At 38.4% G+C, this 19397-nt stretch overlaps 1 protein-coding gene across 7 annotated transcripts in view; it reads right to left on the bottom strand.

The window, feature by feature from the left end:
* Nucleotides 1-8385: 8385 nt before the first annotated feature.
* Nucleotides 8386-19397, bottom strand: part of rpgrip1l (RPGRIP1 like) — a 194637-nt gene continuing 183625 nt past the window's right edge. For all 7 annotated transcript variants that reach the window (XM_063066857.1, XM_063066856.1, XM_063066855.1 and 4 more), the window contains one exon: nt 8386-8863. In XM_063066857.1, coding sequence (XP_062922927.1) covers nt 8766-8863 — 98 coding nt within the window. In that variant the 3' untranslated portion in view covers nt 8386-8765. The remainder of the gene's footprint in view (nt 8864-19397) is intronic.

The following is a 19397-nucleotide window of genomic DNA, read 5'->3' as shown; positions in this document are numbered from 1 at the left end:
AGTGTTAAATAAGCCTTATCAGACTAGATACCTAGAAGGTGTTTCAGCTGAGTGAGGAATCAAAAATAGGAGGTTGTTTAGGACTGAAGAGAAGTGCCCAGATCTTTGCCCAGAGGATGAATCTTTGTAGGTACCTACTCCACAAGTTCAGCCAAAGTGTTCATTCAAAACAGACCAATTGATTTCTCACATTAAGGGCATCAAAGGATATTGGGAGAGTTCTGAAAATGGTCTTTAACTAGAAGATTGTTCATGATCTTGATTGATGCTGGAGTGAGCTCCAAGGGCAGTATGGCTTACCCCTGCTCTTATTTCTTACATTCTTATTTTAAAATAAATAATATTGGTCATTTACCAGGTCAATGGGAGCACAGATAAAGTATATAACTATGGTTCCCTCCAGATTTTTAATCCATCATAATAAAAAATCTTGAAAAAACAGAATCTAAAGCCCGACATTCATTTCTTCCAAGCTAATTTTTACTACATCAATTGAAACACCTTGACTGCACACAGGTTTATATATAGCTAGGATACCTTAACTAATTATGTGACTTCTAAAACCAGTTGGCTGCACCAGTGATGACTTGGTGTCATATTAAAAAGGGTGAATATTTATGGAATCAATTATTTTGTTTTATATTTGTAATTAATTTAAATCACTTTGTAGAAATCTGTTTTCGCTTTGACATGAAAGGGTCTTTTTCTGTTTATCAGATTTGAAAAAAGCCAAATTAAATCCACTGTGATTCAATGTGGTAAAATAATAAAACATGAAAACTTCTGGGGGGGGGGGGGTTGAATACTTTTTATAGGCACTATGTGTTGGTTGATTAAGCATTCTTGTTTGCTTAAATAATTCATTATGGGTTATATTTATAAATATGTGAATTGCATATGTCACCGTGCTACCATGTGACAAGTAAACATGGCTAGGATTGGTTCTCAGGTTGACATTCTAAATTGCAGAAAGGCCCCATTTTAATGGTATCAGAAAGAATCTGGCTGGTGTAGATTGTGATAGGTTGTATTTTGACAAAGTGATGCTTGGTGAATGGGAGACCTCCAAAAGCAAAATTTTGAGAGTACCGAGTTTATATGTTCCTGTCAGAATAAAAGGCAAGGCTAACAGGTTTAGGGGTATTGAGATTGTTGAAGGACATTGGAGCCCTGGTTAAGAAGAAGGAGGTGCATCGCAGGCATAAGCAACAAAGAAGAAATAAAACAACACACTTCAAGGTTGTTGGTGAATGCAGCAGGCCAGGCAGCATCCCTAGGAAGAGGTACAGTCGCAAAGTTCCTTGACGTGGCAATTTAACCTGGACCCACAAAGCCTCATCACTAGTCAAGAAGGTGCAGCAGTGTCTACACTTTCTGAAGAGATTGAGGTGTGCAAGGCTCCTCACTTCCATTCTAACAACTTCCTGCAGGAGCATCATGAGTGTCTTGTCTGGCTGCATCATTGTGTGGTACCAGAGCTGAAAAGCATTGAACCTCAAGACCTTACAGAGGACTTAAAAACTACTTTGAGGTGCATTGGGGTCTCCCTCCCCTTATCTGTGACATTTATGGGGAGCATTGCCCTCAGGCTGTGAGATTAATGGATACCCTGCCCTCCATTGAGGTCTCATTACTAGGACAGAGAGCTGTTCACTGTTTACCTGTGCTGCACCTTCTACATGATTTGAATAATATTTTATTACTTATTGTATAATATTTGCTAAATATGCCCGCAGAAAAGGAATCTTAGGGTTGTATATGGGGACATGTAAGTACTCTGATAACAAATTTCATTTTGAACCTTGATTTTAATTTATCTGCTATGTGTAATATATGTTGTGTGTGTGCTCTGTGGTCTGGAGGAACATTGTTTCGTTTGGTTGTATATATGTACAAACAGATGACGATAAACACGATCTTGAACTTGAAATGAAGCACTTGAGGTGTTTAAGAACACTTTAGAAATCAGGAAGACTAAAAGGCGACATGAGGCTGCCCTAGCATACAAGGTGAAGGAAAATCCCAAAAGCTTCTACAGATATATTAAGAGCAGAATGATAGCAGGGGACAACATTAGTCCACTTAAAGATCAACATGGTCATCTGTGTAGGGCCAAAAGAGATGGGGGAAATCTTAAATTGATATTTTCCATCTGTATTTACTCAGAAGATGGTCACAGAGTCTATAGACCTGAGGAAAATAATAGTGAGGTCATAGACTGTATTTGGATTCCAGAAGAGGAGGTGCTTGTTGTTCTGCGACAATTTGGGGTGGATAAGTCCTTAGAGCCTGACAAGGTGTCACCTTGTGGGAGGCTAGTTCAGAAACTGGCAGAGGTATTTAAAATATGCTCAGCCGCGGGTGAGGAACCAGAGGACTGGCGGGTCACTAATGTTGTTCAAGAAAGACTCTCAGAATAAGCTGGGAAATTATAGGCTGGTGAGTCTGATATCAGTAGTGATAAATTTATTGGAATATATTCAAAGGACAGATTATATAAGTATTTTGATAGACAGTGCCTCATTAGGGATAGTCATGGCACGTGAATGGTAAGTAGTATGTAACCAATCTTACAGTTTTTCAAGGAGGTTACTAGGGGAGTTGATGAAGGAAAGCCAGTGGATATTGTTCACATGGACTTCAGCAAGGTCTTTGACAAGGACCTGCATGGGAGGTTGGTCATGAAGGTTCACTTGCTTGGCATTCAGGATGAGGTAGTAAATTGGATTAGATATTGATTTCACATGAAAAGCCAGAGAGTGGTAGTAGGTGGTTGCCTTTTTGACTGGAGGCCTGTAAATAATGGACTGCCACAGGGATCAGTTCTGGGCCCATCGTTGTTTGTCAATGAAGTAAATTGATAATGAAGTAAATTGGATGAGCAACTTGGTGGGTGACACCAAGATTTGGGGTGTAGTGGACAGTGAGGAAGATTATCAAAGATTGCAGCGAGATCTGGACCAGCTGGAAAAATGGCAAATGGAATTTTATGCAAAAGTGAGGTTTTGCACTTTGGGAGGATAAACCAGAGTAGGACTTACACAGTGAATGTCGGGGACAGAGGAGTATGGTAGGGCAAAGGGATCTAAGAATACAGATCCATAATTCCTTGAAAGTGACATCACAGGTAGATGGGGTCATAAAGAGAGCTTTTAGCACATTAGCTTTCATAAATCAGAATACTGAATACTGATGCCATGCTTAAGTTATATAAGATGTTGGTGAGGCCAAATTTGGAGTATTGTGTGCAGTTCTGGTCACCTACCTACAGGAAAGATGTCAATAAGATTGAAAGAGTACAGAGAACACTTACAAGGATGTAGCCAAGACTTGAGGTCCTGTTTTATAGGGAAAGGTTGAATAGGTTAGGACTTTATTCTCTGGAATGTAGGAGAATGAGGGGAGATTTCATAGACGTACAGTATACAAAACCATGAGGGGTGTAGACAGGTAAGTTTAAGGAGACTTTTTCTCTTGAGGTTGGGTGAGACTAGAATTTGAGGTCATAGATTAGGGGTAAAAGGTGAAATAGTTGATGGGAACCCGAAGGGGAACAATTTCTCTCAGAGGGTGGTACGAGCGGCCAATGGGAGTGGTGGATGTGGATTTGATTGCAACTTTTATGAGAAGTTTGTTGATGAACACAGGTGGGAGGTTAATGAAGAGCTATAGTCCAGGTGTGGGTCATTGGAACTCAGCAGAATAACTGCTTGGCATGGACTAGTGGTCCACAACCTTTAGTTATTGTTTCATGTGTAAATTACTAATTCAACTTGATCATTATAAGGCCTTTTATTTTGCTGGAAATAAATTTCCTTTCAGCAGACATATTAAAGTATACAATTTCAGGTGAAATTTAACACTTAAGTGATCTTGACCAAGACCATTAATTACAACTTTGTAAACCTTTTATTAACTTTCTGAACCATTGTGACAGATTCTGTGCATACAGTGCTGGAACAAACCATTGCAACACATTTGAGCTTTGGGGTGGTCCTTCCCAGAATTTATTTCTAAATATCTGATACACCACATTTAGCTGTCTCATGTGAGCTGCACCAGCTGCGTTGCTCCTTTTGGCTTTCATGCTCCAGTATAGCTAATTATGTGCTAATTGGTGCACTATAATATGACAGTTCATTCTGTGTGCCTGTTCTATGATTCCATGTGATAAGCAGTGCAAACTATTTGGTGAAGCACAAAGGTTACATGCAACAGGAAATTCTGGTTCTCAGCTAACTGGCCAGAGAATTATAATTATTTTTGATAGCGTTACTCAGTTAAAGGGAAGTATGACAATAATAATAAAAGCCTTTTTAATCAGAATTACAATTAAAGTGTTGATTTTCTTTCTTGTGACCCATATTCTTTGCATACTTAAAAATACTGTTGGACACTTCTGCTGATTTTCTTACAAAATAGGACATGGAATAGTACAGCACAGGAACAGGCCCTTCTGCCCACAGTGAAATTACCCCCTCTCATCTCAAATGCATGCCCTCTGATATTAGACATTTGGAAAAAGACATTATCTGTCTACTCTATTTATGCCTAAATAATTCCTAAAAATTATAATTAAGACATTTCTTTCTGCTTTGTAATTTATGAGCCTTTTATTTTCGAGATCTAGAGGCATAAACATATGCTTACCAACTCCTTTAATTCTTGTTGTTTGCTTTCAAAGGAATATTACTTGTCTTTCACCATTTATTCCATGAGGAAATAATTTACTGTGCAACAGGGAGGCCAATTTAACTGAGCTGCTTATTTCTGTTCCAAATCCACAAGAATTTCAATTTGATAATTGTTTGTGTATTTGCATTCTGTTTTGTGTTATCATAGTGATTCATACAAACATAATCAGTCAAACTAATGTTCACTGGTAGCAATATGGAGCACCTGTTTTTTTTCCACTGCTGACACAATGGTTTTATGAAGCATTGGTCGTATCGTTTTACAAAGCTGCTAAATGTTTCCTTACCTCTGGAAATAGTGTGCATGCAAATATGTGGCTAACATTTTCAGTATGGTGAATATATATTGCTCTTGGATTTAATTTTGTAGAGCTAACATTATAAATCTATTTTCACCTTAATCCCCAATACCTTTATGAATCAAAATGTATGTTTGCTCAGCATAGATTCCACAACAAAGCTGCCTTACCTCATGGGTTAGATTAAAAATAGTATGCATTAGAGTTTTATTTTATTTTATTCTGTTTATTTGGAATTTTTTTCTTTGCATATGATATCTTGTTGTAAAGGTATTTTACAAGAATGCAAAGATACCAAGTACTTATTTGAGGGCTCAGAGTTTCAGACTAATCCTTAATTTGCACTAGAATGTACCTGTCCTTAATACCTTTGCATAAAAAGACTAAACATTTAATGAGTACAAATAATGGCCAAGGCAGAACAGATAACTAGATGAAAAAGGATCTAGTGCTTTCCCGGCGTATACGATGAATAACCTCTTCTCGGGCTTCTTCGGGTACAGGTATCGATGGGACTAGACATGTCCAGGCATCATCCCTTATGAAGATGGCAGAGCTTGCCTTTGAAATATCAGTTAAAATCGACACCTGTACCCGGTTAGAAGCCCCAGAGGAGTTTAATCATAGATAACTGTAGGGCTAGAGAAATAGTGATAATACATCAGGATAGGGGATCCAAATTGGAAAGGGAATACAAATCAGAAAGGGGAACTAGGGTGGGAGAGATTGAATAGATTCATAATTCTCACTTCTTTAAACTAACATTTAATTGAATTCCATTCATATGAGGATGGGATTGGATTTGGAAAGGCTTGCAAAGTTGACCGGCTAGCCACATTTTACACAGTGTACAGACACTATACAGAGTGGTCAAGGAGCAATCTATTTTTCAGAAGAAAGGTAAAAGCAGGGAGAAAAAAAATACACAAAATTGCTAATCAGGTTGTGGATTGGATTTTTAACCATTTTGATAAAGCAATTTGATTTTGAAGCTTAATGATAAATTGTCTATTCGGTTACCATGGAACTACTGTCTGAAGCACAGACTATTTCTCACTGTTATTAACAGTCAGATCCATGAATCACAAGTTTATCCTCAAAGCCTGAAATGACCTTTCATGGCTTTGTAAAGAATAGCATGCAGAGAACTAATATTTTTTTTGGCAAAATGGATTAATAGTCAACATTACAAAGATAAGAAGTTTTTAAAGCATACTTGATTAATCCATTTTGGGAAATTGAACAATTCCTTTGGGAGAGTTTTCAAATGATTTGCAATAATTTAACAGTAAAACTTTGCTAACAAAATTGCCTAGCACTAACAATATTCTATATATTTAAGTATTTTATTTAGACATACAGAGCAGCCCTTTGAGCCACACTGCCCCGCAACTCTGATTTAACCCTAGCCTAATCACTGGACAATTTACAAAGACCAATCAACCTTCTCGGTACGTCTTTGGACTGTGCGATTAAACTGGAAGACCCTAAAGAAAGCCCACAGGGAGGATGTACAGACGCCTTACAGAGGATGCTGGGATTGAACTCTGAACTCCGATGGTTAATATTGCGCTAACCGCTACATGACAGTATTATGCCTTTCACATAACAAGAGGGCTCAAAAAATGTCACTGAGTTTTTTCAAATGGATTTTGATACCAAAGAGCCAAGTGATTAAAATGATGGGTATATGGTCCAAAATTTAATTCAGGATCAAGTACGACATCATGATCTGCAGATGGTCTAATTCAGTTAGACAAGGACACAAGAGAGATGTATGGTATTGATGGCCAAGGGAAATAGTTTGTCATGGGAAATTCTCAAACACTTTGGAGAAAATTAAAAGAGCTTTAATCAATTTGCTATGTCTCTAAATAATTTCATCCTAAAACATCATTTTCAGAACTTCTCTGTGATTTAATTTTAAATGTAAAATCATAACTCTATAGTAAAAACTTCCTAAAATGCTGCCTTCCATTGAGTAATTTATGTTATATATATTGAATAAAATTGTTATTTGTAAGTTGCATTTATGAATTTTACAGAGAGATTATTTTCCACTGTGTCTTCTTAAAGGCAATTTGCCTCTATAACGTTCTCTTCTTCAGTTGGATAAAAGGACAAGAAGACCCACAGCGAACAGAGGCAAGTCTTCTCTCAGTTCCGAAAGTGTGCTTTCTTCAAAGTGAGAATGAACTTCATGCTGTGATTTTGCTCTTCTAGGGAATGTTGGCACATCCGCAATAATGCACCACGATTGAAGATTACTGTATAAAATTATAAATAGCTGCTTAATGTGTACTGAATTGTAAGCTTAGTAAATTTATGAGGTTAAATCATTAAAAAAATGCATCCATGCATTACTGGTGAAGTCTTACCATGCTGTATTAGACTACCGTAGTAATAGACAAAAGACAACTGAATCATGATCATTGTAAAGATTATAGATAGCTGTGGTCAGAGGCTAATTCAATGGCGTCACTTTGTACATCAACAACTTAATACTGCATAGGCTTTATATCAAAGGATCACAAAGATAATATCCATTATTGGGGGTCATTTAATCAGAAGGTTCAAACTGTATGCAGATACCCTTCCTTGCTTTTACACATTATATCTACTTTAGTATTTAACTGTAATGAATTGTTTCATAATCGATTCCATCTTCTTTCCATTAGCAGACTTCAATGTTCTTAAATCTGTGGAGAGAACTCATTTTCCAGAGTTTTAATCATTGAAAAAGTGAATGCCTAATTTGTAAAATTAAATGAGTCATGTTCATTGAGGCAAAAATTCGATGTATCATGCCAAATTAGGTTTATTTTAATTAATCACATCACTCTTTTTCTATTTAAACATGCCTATAAGGAAGTACACACTGCAAATAAAAGGATGTCTCACAGGCACTTAAGAAACCACGTTGTCCAAATTGCAAGCGAAACTGCCTCTAGCAATTGCCTCCAAAAACTCACTTTTAATGCACATATTTTTTCTCTTTAATTAATATCTATATTAAGTATTTTTACACTATTTTAACTGTAAATGTTTCCCCAGTTTATAGGCTATTCAATGCAGAGACTAATTATTGCAATTTATGTGAATTTAATAGCCTTTGATCTGCTTTCACTATCCACGTACAAGTATGATGTTTTAAACATTTTAAAAATTGTTCTGAGTATGAGATGTCTATAGGTGCCTACAATTATTATCAATATTTAATTTATAGAATTTGCATGCATCAAAGGAAAGCAGAACTGAGATTTAATGTGCATAAAACAGTCATTAGCATTTTAAAGAGGCAGATTAATACATTAATCCAGGCTTTGCTGTGCAATTTTTATACTCTACCACTATTAAAAACTTCACAGCGTGATACTCTTAATGAAGCTAATCATAAGGTTTTATTTTCTCACTTAGTTAAGTGATAATGACAATATAAAAACTTACAAGTGGTGTGCTAAGTATACTTTATTAAAAAATTATGCATTTTACATATATATGTAACAATGTTCAAAAATGCAAATGATGCAGATCATTCAATCACTCTGTTGTTAATTATTAATAAAACCCTGTGCAAGGGTGAGTATTCAATGGTGTTAAATAAAAAGGTAGAAAACAAATGAATTTGAACGAATGCAGAACTAGAAAAACAAAAAAAAGGAAACACAGAAATTAAATAACTTTGATACTTCCTACAATGCAGAAAAATAGAAGTAAACTCATTGTTATCTGTATTACAAGCAGGAGATTATATGTGGTTCTTCAGTTGTCTCTATTTGTTCTCTTCATTTACTGAGCGCAATGCCTCCAATGCTTCCACCGTCACTTTCAATTTACCAGTCACTAATGTGCTGTCCTGGGGATCGACAACTGCAAAGAGATCAGAATATCATGTCCTAAGTATTTATTGCAGGCTGCAGTGGGAACCACACAATTTAGTATATTTGTTTAAATCTGAGCCAGTTTTAAACAGTATGAAACAAGATATTCACTTTCCCATTAAAAGTGCAAACTTAATAGCTAACTACACATTTCATTGTGGTTTTGGTTCTCCATTATACTGAGGATGATAGCGAATCTGAGAGATCTTACACTCTGTCAATATGAAGCAATCAGGTCAGAGTTAGCAAAACCAAATTAAAGATACAGATATCCTTTCCCTCTGAACAATGTTTCTTAACTCTAACACTGGGTAGAGGATCTTTTTCCACAAGAATGATATTTCCACTCATTTCCTGCAATCATAATATGATCGGAAAAAGGTCAATCTACACATTAAATAGAATTGTAGCTTTGCTTACGGCCAGGTACCAGTAGTGAGATTCTTGAAGCAATTGAAAAAAGACACATGTAAGTACAGTGCTTTTCATGGCCTAGTGCCATTGCAAAAAATATTTATGGACTAAATAGTGCTTATTAAGCTACAAGTTATGGAAACATAACAGCAAATTTATGCAGAGCAAGATTTCAAAGGGTTCACAAATAACAATTGAATTAATTGATTAGGTAGCAGCACTTAAGGAGAGGAATAAACAGTCAACATTTTGGGCTGAAACCCTTTATTAGAACTGGAAAATAAGTTGGAAGAGGTCAGAGTAAGAAGATGGGGTTCTCCATACATGCTGTCTGATCTGCTGAGTTCCTTCGGGATTTTGTGTGCATTGCTCTGGATTTCAAGTATCTACAGAACCTCTTTTGTTATTAATTGGGTGAATAATTTTAGATGCTGGTTGAGGGACAGGATAAGACTGCACAACTCAGTACGGTAGCACATAACTAGATAAATGGCTAATCAACCAAGATGTCTGAAAATTATGATTTTCTGGAAATTCAACAAGATGCTTTGAGTTGTGATTTGCACTTGCATAGATCAGCCATTCTCCACGTCAGACATCTGTACAAAGGCCCCACTCCTCATACAGTGCAAGGGGGAAATCCATGATCAAAGTACGACTGACTAACATATTGTACAAGATATTGGTGAGGCCACACTTGGACTATAGTGTATAGATTCAGCCTTATTGTTGTAGGAAAGGTATCATTAAGTTGGGAAGAGTGCAAAGGAGATTTATGAATACTGTCAGCATTCAAATGCAGGTTATTTAAATACACCAAAAAGAGCAATAGTCCCAATACTTACTGTTGAAAAGCATCACAGTTTACTACATTCTGGTTGTAGATTTATCTGATATGACATTTTAATCAAAGGAATACTTTGAAAATCCATATTGGCAACATCAGCTGCAATACTCTCATCAATGCATTCTTATTTCATCAAAACTCAATCAAATTAGTCAAATAAGATCTGTTTTTACAAAATTTTGGACTTTCATTCATTAGCTCATATTTTACCAAATGTCAATTCATTCTATACTGGATTTTCTTTACTAAACATTTCCCCACAGCACACACTAATTTAACCTTCTCACCTTCTTAAAGAAACAAGTTGCCAGTATAATTTACTTCAACTCATTCTTTTAATAATGTTCATTTCCTTTCTGAATAGTAACACCCTGCATTATTCTGGTCACACCTAGACCTCAGATCATGTGTTTGCAGGTAAATATTGAGTGGTACATAACAACTTAGGGCAAGTCCAATTTCTCACTTTGACAATGCACTTAATTTTCACTTGCTCTATTTCCTTTTACGTCCAACTAACAAGATTCACTCTGTTTGTGTGTGCTAGGGGAGGTGTAGCGGGGTGATGGTCCCTTACACTCATAAGTGATGAAGACTTGAGCAGATACATATACACTAATTGCCAGGCTTCAATAAGTTGCAAACTATGACTCTCAGGTGAGTGGGGTATGAATTGATTGTTTCCTTTAGCCTCAGCTTGTCAAGAGAACCCAGAATAGGCAATCAACAGAGGCAAACGGCTGAGAGTAACTTTTTAAAGCCTTGAAAAAGAGTTTGCCAGCATTAGCGCATTGGTTAGCACTTCCAAATCTTGGAAGAATGCATGCTTACATTCTGCTCTACAGAGTTGAACACAGAAAACTTAAGGGTGACACTCCAGTCCATTACTAAGGAATTGCTACATTGCCAGTGACACCAATCTTTGAATGAGAAGTTAAATTTGAAGCCCTTTGTTCTCCAGTGTGGATGTAAAAGATACCATTAAGTTATTTTGTAGAAGAGTAGGGGAGTCTTATCTGCTGATCTGGCCTACAACCCACTCCCCACTTAGGAATCAAAATGAAAATTGTATTTTTACTTAATCTATTGCTGTTTAAGGGATGTTGTCTGAAAGTTCATGCCCATCTTTTCCTACATTATAACAATAGATTCAGAAGTACTTAATAACCTCCAAAGCACTTGACTTCTGAAAAAAGGATGAGCTACTGTTCTTCAATATCTTAAAAGAAGCAGGAATACTTAGGAGGATGATGGTGCCTAACAGCAACTCCTTTGTTTGCATCTTCGGAAACAGCTCTATTTCTATTTTTGATATCTTTTTTTTCCTTTTCAGGGTTCTTTGGAAGACCCTGACCTGGAGTTACACGCTGACTTTGGTTCTTTGCAAGAACGGGACCTGCTCTCGGGGTCTCACAACTGGCCGTTTTTCAATATGCCAAGGACGCAGCTTAGAAGACTAGCACGCCTTCAGGGTGCCGAATTTTCGTGGCTCTGGAGGCGGGTGAACTCGAGGTTGCTGCCACTGCTTAGTGTGTTGTGGGAGACAGAAGATCGAAAGCAGTGAGCCAGCTGCTGGTTGTCTGCCCAGAGTTCCAAGTTCTTTAGGCAAAGAGCTCTGAAAAAGTGATGCAACAGACTTTTAACACCATAAATCGGCAAGTTGCTTTGTTACGTATCCATGTCTCCCCTCTCGCTGTGAAATGGGAACATCTCTTTTTCCTTTATTAGGGAGAGAGAGCCTGTGGTATGTCCAATTACTGGGTGAACGCGTAGTCTTTGGGGTACTGCAAGTCTGTGTCTTTATTGATGCTTTGCTGCACGCGTGAGTGCTCGGTGGTGGGGGGGGTGCCGATGCTTTTTTGCTGGTGGGGGGGGGTCGTTGCTTTGCTGCTGCTTGTGTATGGGAGGGGGAGTTGGGGAGGGCTTTGGGGTTCCAATATTTAACTGTCATTCATTCTTTGGGGCAGTCCTCTGTTTTTGTGGATGTTCAGGATGTTTTCTGAATTTCAGTACGTATATTGTATACATTTCTCTGATAGTAAATGTACCTATTGAATTCAAACATGTAAGCATACTTTTCTATGTAGTCTACAAAACCAAAGCGTAATAACAAATTGGTACAGAAAAGTCAAACTTGGAAAAAATTAGAATAGGGAATCACTGCTTCACCATCATGAGGCCACAAAAGACAGTGCAATATATCAACTATTTTCCAACATAGAAACATAGAATGCTGTGCCAAACATGTACTTACTTTAGAAATTCCCTAGGGTTACCAATAGCCCTCTATTTTTCTAAGCTCTACGAGTCTCTTAAAAGATCCTATTGTATCCACCTCCACCACTGTCACCGGAAGCCCATTCCACGCACTCACCACTCTCTGCATAAAAAGTTACCCCTGACATCTCCCCTGTACCTTCTTCCAAGCACATTAAAACTGTGCCCTCTCGTGTTAGTCATTTCAGCCCTGGCAAAAAGCCTCTGACTATCCACACAATCAATGCTTCTCATCATCTTACACCTCTATCAGGTCACATCTCATCCTCCGTCGCTCCAAAGAGAAAAGGCCAAAGTTCACTCAACCTATTCTCATAAGGCATGCTACCCAATCCAGGCAACATCTTTGTAACTCTCTTCTGCACTCTTTCTATAGTTTCCATATCCTTCCTGTAGTGAGGTGACCAGAACTGAGCACAGTATTCCAAGTGGGGTCTGAACAGGGTCCTATACAGCTGTAACATTACCTCTTGGCTTTTAAACTCAATCCCATGGTTGATGAAGACCAATACACCGTATACCTTCTTAAACATATAGTCAACCTGCGCAGCAGCTTTGATTGGATTCAGACCCCAAGATCCCTCTGATCCTCCACACTGCCAAGAGTCTTACCATTAATACTATATTCTGTCTTCAAACTTGACCTACCAAAATGAACCACCTTACATTTAAGCAACACACACAAAATGCTGGTGGAACACAGCAGGCCAGGCAGCATCTATAGGAAGAAGTACAGTCAATGTTTCGGGCCGAGACCTTTCATCAGTGTGAAGGGTTTTGGCCCGAAGCGTCAACTGTAATTCTTCCTATAGATGCTGCCTGGCCTTCTGCGTTCCACCAGCATTTTGTATGTGATGCTTGAATTTCCAGCATCTGCAGGTTTCCTTGTGTTTGCACCTCACACTTATCTGGGTTGAACTCCATCTGCCACTTCTCAGTCCAGTTTTGCATCCTATCGATGCCCCACTGTAACCTCTGACAGCCCTCCACACTATCCACAACACCCCCAACCTTCATGTCACCAGGAAATTTACTAACCCATCCCTCCACTTCCTCTTCCAGGTCATTTATAAAAGCACGGAGAGAAGGGGAGTCAGAACAGATCCCTGGCACACCACTGGTAACCAACCTCCATGCAGAATATGACCCATCTACAACCACTCTTTGCCTTCTGTGGGCAAGCCAGTTCTGGATCAACAAAACAAGGTCCCCTTGGATCCCATGCCTCCTTGCTTTCTCAATAAGCCTTGCATGGGGTACCTTATCAAATGCCTTGCTGAAATCTATATGCACTACATCTACTGCTCTTCCTTCATCAATGTGTTTAGTCACATCCTCAAAAAACTCAAACAGGCTCATAAGGCATGACACGCCTTTGACAGTGCCATGCTGACTATTCCTAATTATATTATGCCTCTCCAAATGTTCATAAATCCTGCCTCTCAGGATCTTCTCCATCAAATTACCAACCACTGAAGTAAGACTCACTGGTCTATAATTTCCTGGGCTATCTCTACTTCCTTTCTTGAATAAGGGAACAAAATCTGCAGCCCTCAAGTCCTACGGAACCATTCCCGTCCCCACTGATGATGTAAAGATCATTGCCAAAGGCTCAGCAATCTCCTCCCTCGCCACCCACAGTAGCCGGTGGTATATCCCGTCCAGTCCCAGTGACTTATCCAGCTTGATGTTTTCCAAAATCTCCAGCACATCCTCTTTCTTAATGCCTTAATGCTCAAGCTTTTCAGTCTGCTGTAAGTCATCCCTACAAACACCAAGATCCTTATCTGTAGTGAATACTGAAACAAGGTATTCATTAAGTACTTCCGCTACATCCCCCAGTTCCATACACACTTTTCCACTGTCACACTTGATTGGTCCCATTCTCACACGTCTTATCATCTTGCTCTTCACATACTTGTAAAATGCCTTAGGGTTTTCCTTAATCCTGTCCGCCAAGGCCTTCTCATGGCCCCTTCTGGCTCTCCTAATTTCATTCTTCCTGCTAGCCTTACAATCTTCTAGATTCATATCATTACTTAGTTTTTTGAACCTTTTGTAAGCTCTTCTTTTCTTCTTGACTAGATTTACAACAGCCTTTGTGCACCACGGATCTTGTACCCTACCATTCTTTCCCTGTCTCATTGGAACGTACCTATGCAGAACATCACTCAAATATCCCCTGAACATTTACCACATTTCTGCCGTACATTTCCCTGAGAACACCTGTTCCCAATTTATACTTCCAAGTTCCTGCTTAATAGCTTCATATTTCCCCTTACTCTAATTAAACGTTTTTTTTAACTTGTCTGCTCCTATCTCTCTCCAATGCTATGGTAAAGGAGATAGAATTGTAATCACTATTTCCAAAATGCTTTCCCACTGAGAGACCTGACACCTGACCAGGTTCATTTCCTAATACCAGAACAAGTACAGACTCTCCTCTTGCAGGCTTATTTACATATTGTGTCAGGAAACCTTCCTGAACATACCTTACAAACTCCACCTCATCTAAACCCCTTGCTCTCGGGAGATGCCAATCAAAATTGGGGAATTTAATATCTCCCATCATGACAACCCCATTATCGTTAGCTGCACATCACTTTAATGGGAGCAGAAATTCTTGCAAATGTGGGAACAACATATCAATAAGTCAAAATAGTTATTTTAATGCAGGTTTCGCTCTTCTTTTGCTCCTATATCTTTTTCAAAAGTAAAAATAAAAACCACCATTTTCTTTATACCTTTCTCATAAAAATGCAGGCTCATGGAAAAATATTCTGTAAAGGGAAGATGCTTTTAAAATAATGAAATGACAAGCATCTACTGAAAAATTCACTATAAAGAACAGTGAATAGTAAAAAACTAAATCAACTCAATATTTGGTGTGACCTTTAAAAGTTCATCAATTCATTTAAGCACACTGTCATGGAGTTTTATAAGAAAATCCGCTAGTACGTTGTTTCGAGGGGTAGCGTGACATAGGCAGTATAGCTGTGGTTTCATATTTTTCCACATTTTTTTGATAGACTGTACTGAGCTCTGAGGTATGTTCATGCCTTTGAGATGGTTTTGTATTCTTCCCCAGATTTATACTTTTCCATTATCATTTTCCTGACTTGTCTTGAATGTCTACATCTTGGTCTGGTCTGTTGAAAATCTACCATACTGTTGGACCTTACAGAGAGAGGGGGTATTTATTCTTAACAATTCATTGAAAACAGGTGATCCTCCAATTTTCTACATCAACAAACTGGATGAGCTAGTAAGGTCATAGAGAGTATTGCACCTGAGGAAAACTAGTGTAGTAATTACAAAAGTGGATGAATATTTTTCAGCCTCATAATTTCTCAAAAACATCTATTAACTACTTTATTAATCACACTTTTTCTCAAAAACGATCACTGTAATCAATAGCCTGTAACGTCCCTTCTGAGTTGAGCTTTTGAACCGCCTGTATAACCTGCCACTTTTGTGGTGTGAACTGAAGTCTCGAAGGTGCAGGATTGTGGTGGTGTGGTGTAGACATGCTGAATCAAGGTCGCAGGGGCCTGGCTCAAGAGTGGGGAACTAGCCAATGTTTGGCTGCCAGAGCAGACGTGGAGGCGATTTGAAACGGCAGAACTGAGGTGAGGTGCCAGTGCCTGGGCCCAAGATTGAGCAAAGACCACTGCTTAGCCGAGCCAGATTGAAAAATCAGGGTTTTGGGGCTGGAGGTGAGTTCAGTGTTCAGCTTGCTGCTCAGCGAGGTTTACTTGTCTCTGCGCGGAACTGAGGCTGTGGCCTGCAACTACTGGGCTCCTGCATCGGCTGTGACTGGCTTCGTGGCTGTGGATTCACTTTTGTAAGCTTCTGAATATTGTTTGCTTACTTTTATTGTTTGCACGATTCTTTTTTTTGCATATTGGATGTTTGACAGTTTTTTTCTAACGGGTTCTCTTGGGTTTCTTTGTTTTGTGGTTGCCTGTAAGGAGATGAATCTCAAGGGTGTACAGTATATAGTGTACATACTTTGACAATAAATGTGCTTTGAACTTCAAGGTTTGGTAATTTTTCTTTTGATTTGATACACAATGTTTTATAGATTAGTTCAAAAATCCAGGTTCAATATATGAAATTTAGAAAGGAGACAGTAATATGTGAAAATAGTTGCGGGTCTGAATACTTTTTCAAGGCACTATAGATAGAAAGGCATTGCATTAATTGTCTACATGTATCACGAATTTATAAAATATATAGTCTCATAGAGTTAGTTCTTCTGTGGAATACTGAACTGGATGAATAGATTAAACAACATTTATGGATGACAGAAGAGTACACTGGAATTTAGTTGTACTTCTAATTTTTATCTTTAGGTTAAATCCTTGAGAACTTTACTAAATAATCATCTTGCACGAATCTCAATGGTTTTACAAAGGCTTTATCATATTCAAGATTCTGATAAATTTTCAACTTCCATAAAGTGGACAGAACTGATTTCATTAAGCAGTCTTTATTGCATCATTCATGTGATATAAAAGAAATCATCATTGGCTGTTAACTCATTCCAGAGAGCAACATCTTCGATGATTTATGTCAAAAAGCTATAAAATAAAAGGTTATGATTTGCTGAGATCACAAAGATAAAACTACTGTCTTTCACTTACTGCACTGCGCTTACTGCATTGATTGATTGATGGATAAAGCATGTCAATGTAAGTGTCAGTTTCACAAGTGTACAATAAAACAGAAATGGGGGAGACTCCCTAAATACATTATTTGTGGCAAGATTATAACAAATATATAAAAAGATATGTTTACTTTTACTGAAGAACATAAATTAGAAATATCTAATTCCATTGCCAATATATCTTTGCTGGTAATATCTTTTACCCTGGAAGCTACATTTTTTTTACCATTAGCATTGGAAGTGTAGGTCTTTTGTAGCATTTGAACACATCATGTTAAACATAAGCCTGGTGGAAAGAATCTACATTAGTACTGACTTTTCATGGCTGTTGTTCTCACCAAGGGAATGGTACTGGTGTGTTACACAGAACCATGTAGAATCTCTGCATGGACAGCATGACACAAAGCTATGATGTAATTCCTTTGACAAATGTGTAGCTCACAAGACTAAATCATACTTGCTGTGGTCCCTAATTCTGAAGGGAAAGGAAAAGGAGTCCACTGTTCGAGGTCCAGAGTTCGGGTTCTCATTCGTCATCATCGGTGAGTCATGGGTCAATACCAAAGATGGAAGCCCAAAGGTCAATCAGGTCCAGGTCGATCAGATCAAAGCCCGAAAGCTCGATCGGAGGTTTGGATTGAAGCCTGGAGGTTGATTAGAAGTCAGGAAGTTGAGGCACAATAGTTGGAGCCTAGGTCTGCAAATCTCTGCAAGTCTGTTGGGGAAGTTGGGGCCCAGTGTATGCGAATCCGCAGGTCTGCTGAAGGCTAAAGAAGACCCTGCATGGGGTTGGAGAATTTATGTTGTGTGGTAGGTGGGAGAGGGTCGAATGGGGCTTGTTTCACTGTTGTTGCTTTATTGCTTGGTGTGCCGAATTTTGCTGTGTTTTGTGTTCTTCTGTTGTTTTGGCATCAGACTGGGTGGTGATTGATACTCGTCGGCTGCCCCAGCAAATCCTTGGGTGTGTTGGTTCTTAAAGTAATGACACATTTCACTGTATGTACGTGTGATGAATAAATCTAAATCTAAATCTAAATCTAAATCCAAGATTGAGTTGTTCACACCAAACAAATCCCAAATAATCCTTAAATTCAAGTCAGGTTCCTCAGTATTATACTTGGATCAATATACCATAGGATTGGAGACCTATTCACATTTGAATGGGGATTCTCATTTGCAGGATATGAGTTTTTAAAATTTAATTTGGTTTAATGATTTTAATTATTTTTAATTGATTTGAGCATTAAACTAACTTATTTTATGTTACTACTTAACAACTTTAATTCCAGCAACTTCAAGCATTTTAAAACATTTGTTAAATTCCTTGACAGGTTTAACATTAAGCAAAGCACTGCCTCTCCCGTAAGGTTGTGTTTTATCAAAAGTGCTAGGGGCAGTTCAGGAATGGGATCTGAGACTCACTCACTCTGAGCACCTTGCAGGATCCAGAGACCCTCTGGGATTCCATGAGGATGTTCATTTATTTATTTAGCATGGAGTAGGCCCTAGCACCGCCCCAGCAGCCCCCGACAACCCTAGTCATGGGATAATTTAGGCTATGCCCTTAGCTCCCTGCTCTACTTACCTTATACATATGACTGTAAGGCTAAGCACAGCTTGAATGCCATAATTAAGATTTCTGACAAATGTGGTGATGAATCAGCATATAGGAGAGAGACTGAGAGGTGCCACAACAACAACCTCTCATTCAATGTCAGCAAGACCAAAGAGCTGATTATTCACTTCAGAAGAAGGAAACTGGAGGTCCATAAACCAGTCCTAATCTGGGGATCAGAGGTGGAGAGGGTCAGAAACTTTAAATTCCTCGGTGTTATCATTTCAGAGAGTTTGTCCTTGATCCACCACATAAGTGCCAGTATGAAGAAAGCTAGGCAGCACCTCTACTTCCTTAGAAGTTCGTGAAGTTCAGCATGGCATCTAAAACTTTGACAAACTTCTATGGATGTGTGATGAAGTGTATATTGAATGGTTTCATCACAGCCTGATATGGAAACACTTGAGTGGAAAATCTTACAAAAAATAGTGGATATGGCCCAGTCTATCACAGGTGAAGCTCTCCCCACTATTGAGCACATCTACATGGAGCACAGTCACAGAAAAGCAGAATCCATCATCAACCATCCAGACCATGCTCTCTTCTCACTGCTGCCATCAGGAAGAAGGTACAGGATCTTCAGGACTTGCACCACCAGGTTCAGGAACAGTTATTACCCCTCAACCATCAGAGTTATGTATGGTAACATGTATGTATTTCAATAATAAATTTACTTTGAACTTCCCTTCATGGCCTTTGCC

Source organism: Mobula hypostoma, chromosome 14, assembly GCF_963921235.1.
Source record: "Mobula hypostoma chromosome 14, sMobHyp1.1, whole genome shotgun sequence".
In the NCBI taxonomy this organism is placed as follows: domain Eukaryota; kingdom Metazoa; phylum Chordata; class Chondrichthyes; order Myliobatiformes; family Myliobatidae; genus Mobula; species Mobula hypostoma.
The sequence above is the reverse complement of the archived record's forward strand: the minus strand, read 5'-3'. Positions and strand labels throughout refer to the sequence as shown.